Source organism: Fusarium phalaenopsidis, assembly GCF_050370095.1.
Source record: "Fusarium phalaenopsidis strain FUZ10S chromosome Unknown contig_32270, whole genome shotgun sequence".
In the NCBI taxonomy this organism is placed as follows: domain Eukaryota; kingdom Fungi; phylum Ascomycota; class Sordariomycetes; order Hypocreales; family Nectriaceae; genus Fusarium; species Fusarium phalaenopsidis.
Window position 1 is genome coordinate 138,012 of NW_028145421.1, and position 1,920 is coordinate 139,931.

Here is a 1,920-nt window from a genome sequence, read left to right on the forward strand (position 1 = left end):
TCAGTTCTTGCCATCTCCACCGACAACTTGTGTCGTCACATATGGCAAAGGCTCACCGGGCTTGACCCAGTCAGCATGATGCCTAACAGAGCTCAGCTCATGAGAATTGGCACTTACATTAGCGTCGATCGACTCATCCGAATAAGGACGCCAGAAGTCCTTCTTGCCCTGGAAAAGTCGGGTGAGCCACCCTGGGAGAATACCTCCAGGGATGCGCCATGTCCAGGGGTCCTTCTCCTTCTTGTTGGCGGCAGTCAGCTTGCCCATCGAGGCTGTCTCAATAGCCCAGACCAGAACCTGAATGATGATGTAGCTGCAAATGCCGGCGATCAATCCATCGGCAATGGAGTAGGTGAAGGGCATGATAGCGATTGTTAGGAACGCAGGAACAGCGTCGCCCATGTATCGCCAGTTAATATCCACGACGGCTCGCATCATCATTGAACCAATCATGATCAAGACGCAGCCCGTCGCCCAGGGAGGAATTGATGCGAAGATAGGGGCAAAGAAGACGGAAATAAAGAAACAAAAACCGGTGACCATGGCTGTGATACCTGTTCGACCGCCTTCACCGATGCCGGCTCCGCTCTCAATAAAGGCTGTGACAGGGGACGTGCCAAAAACAGCACCGATGGTGATGGAAATGGAGTCCACAAGGTAAGCGGTAGCAGAGCCTTCAAAATCTTGAGTGTGCTCATCAATGAGATTGGCAAACCGGGCCATCGAGTAAAGGGTGCCAGTGCAGTCGAGGATATCGACATAGAGGAATGTAATCAAGGCACGGCCGAATTGGCCGCTGTACTGACTGACATCCCACTTTTGCACGGCAAGGATTCGTGTGATGGGATGGAAGTTGACAACCTTCTTGAAAAAGTTGAACGAGTCATCTCCAACCGGAGTGTAAGGGAATGCCGTGATGGAGGTGCCACGAGGCCAAGAGCAGATCGACACAAGAACGATGCCGATTAGGATAGCTCCCTTGACGCGGAACATGGTGAGAATGACCGTGAGAATACCACCGCAGAAGATGCCCAGCCACATGGTGGGATTTTGCATCTTATGGGAACCAGGACATGTGCCGTCTTCCAGCTTGTCGCCGGGAGAGCAGCCAGCGAGTTCAAGAGGGGTAGAGACAGCGCCAGTGACCAGTCCGATGCCCTCGCTATAGGTGAGGCCGATGAGTGTCAAGAAGAGACCGATACCAGCGCCGGTCGCAAGCTTGATTGACCTTGGGATAGCACGGGCAAGCCATTGTCGAAGACCGAGGATGGTAAGGCCAAAGAAAATGAGACCCTCAACAAAGATGGCCGTCATGGCAACCTCGTAAGGAACCGATCCCGAGCCATGAAAACCGACGACCTAGGTGGCTAGATGTTGGCGAGAGCAGAAAACAAAATGGAAAATACTTACATCATACGCGAGGTACGCGTTCAAGCCCATTCCGCAGCTAATTCCGACAGGCCTGGGTATGCAGTTAGCCATCAATGGTCCGGCGCATCGCATTGCCTATGGGGACTAACATGTTGGCGAGAGCACCGAGGAAGAAGGTCGACAGGGCCGAGATCGCAGCAGTAGCAGTCACCAGATCACGCTTGACCTCATTCTTGCAGAGGAGGTAGTCTGTATTTTCGGCGCAAATGGGGTCCTCGGGTGTCGAGTCGCAGACGCAAGTACCTCCGCTATCGGCCACGATGCTCGAGTTGACAGCCAAGATGTACGCCATCGCGAAGAAAGAAATGATGCCGGCTCGAATCTCGGTGGTAAAACGGGAGCCATGTCGCTCACGGGGCTGCCTCTCAGTCAGTGTCGTTCCTGTGTGAGGTTTCTTGGTCAACTCACATGGCCAGAACCCTCGAGTTGGAACCAGTGGCCAACGCGACTGTTGGCCACGCCATCGTTAATTCGGGTTAGCCAAGTCAT

At 53.6% G+C, this 1,920-nt stretch overlaps 1 protein-coding gene across 1 annotated transcript; it reads right to left on the reverse strand.

The window, feature by feature from the left end:
- LRP88_00050 (permease family-domain-containing protein) lies at positions 1 to 1,920 on the reverse strand (the record flags this gene model as incomplete). Its single annotated transcript, XM_083236770.1, has 5 exons — positions 1 to 60; positions 118 to 1,359; positions 1,411 to 1,462; positions 1,521 to 1,789; positions 1,840 to 1,920. 5 exons carry the CDS (start codon positions 1,918 to 1,920, stop codon positions 1 to 3), a joined length of 1,704 nt encoding a protein of 567 aa, XP_083107484.1.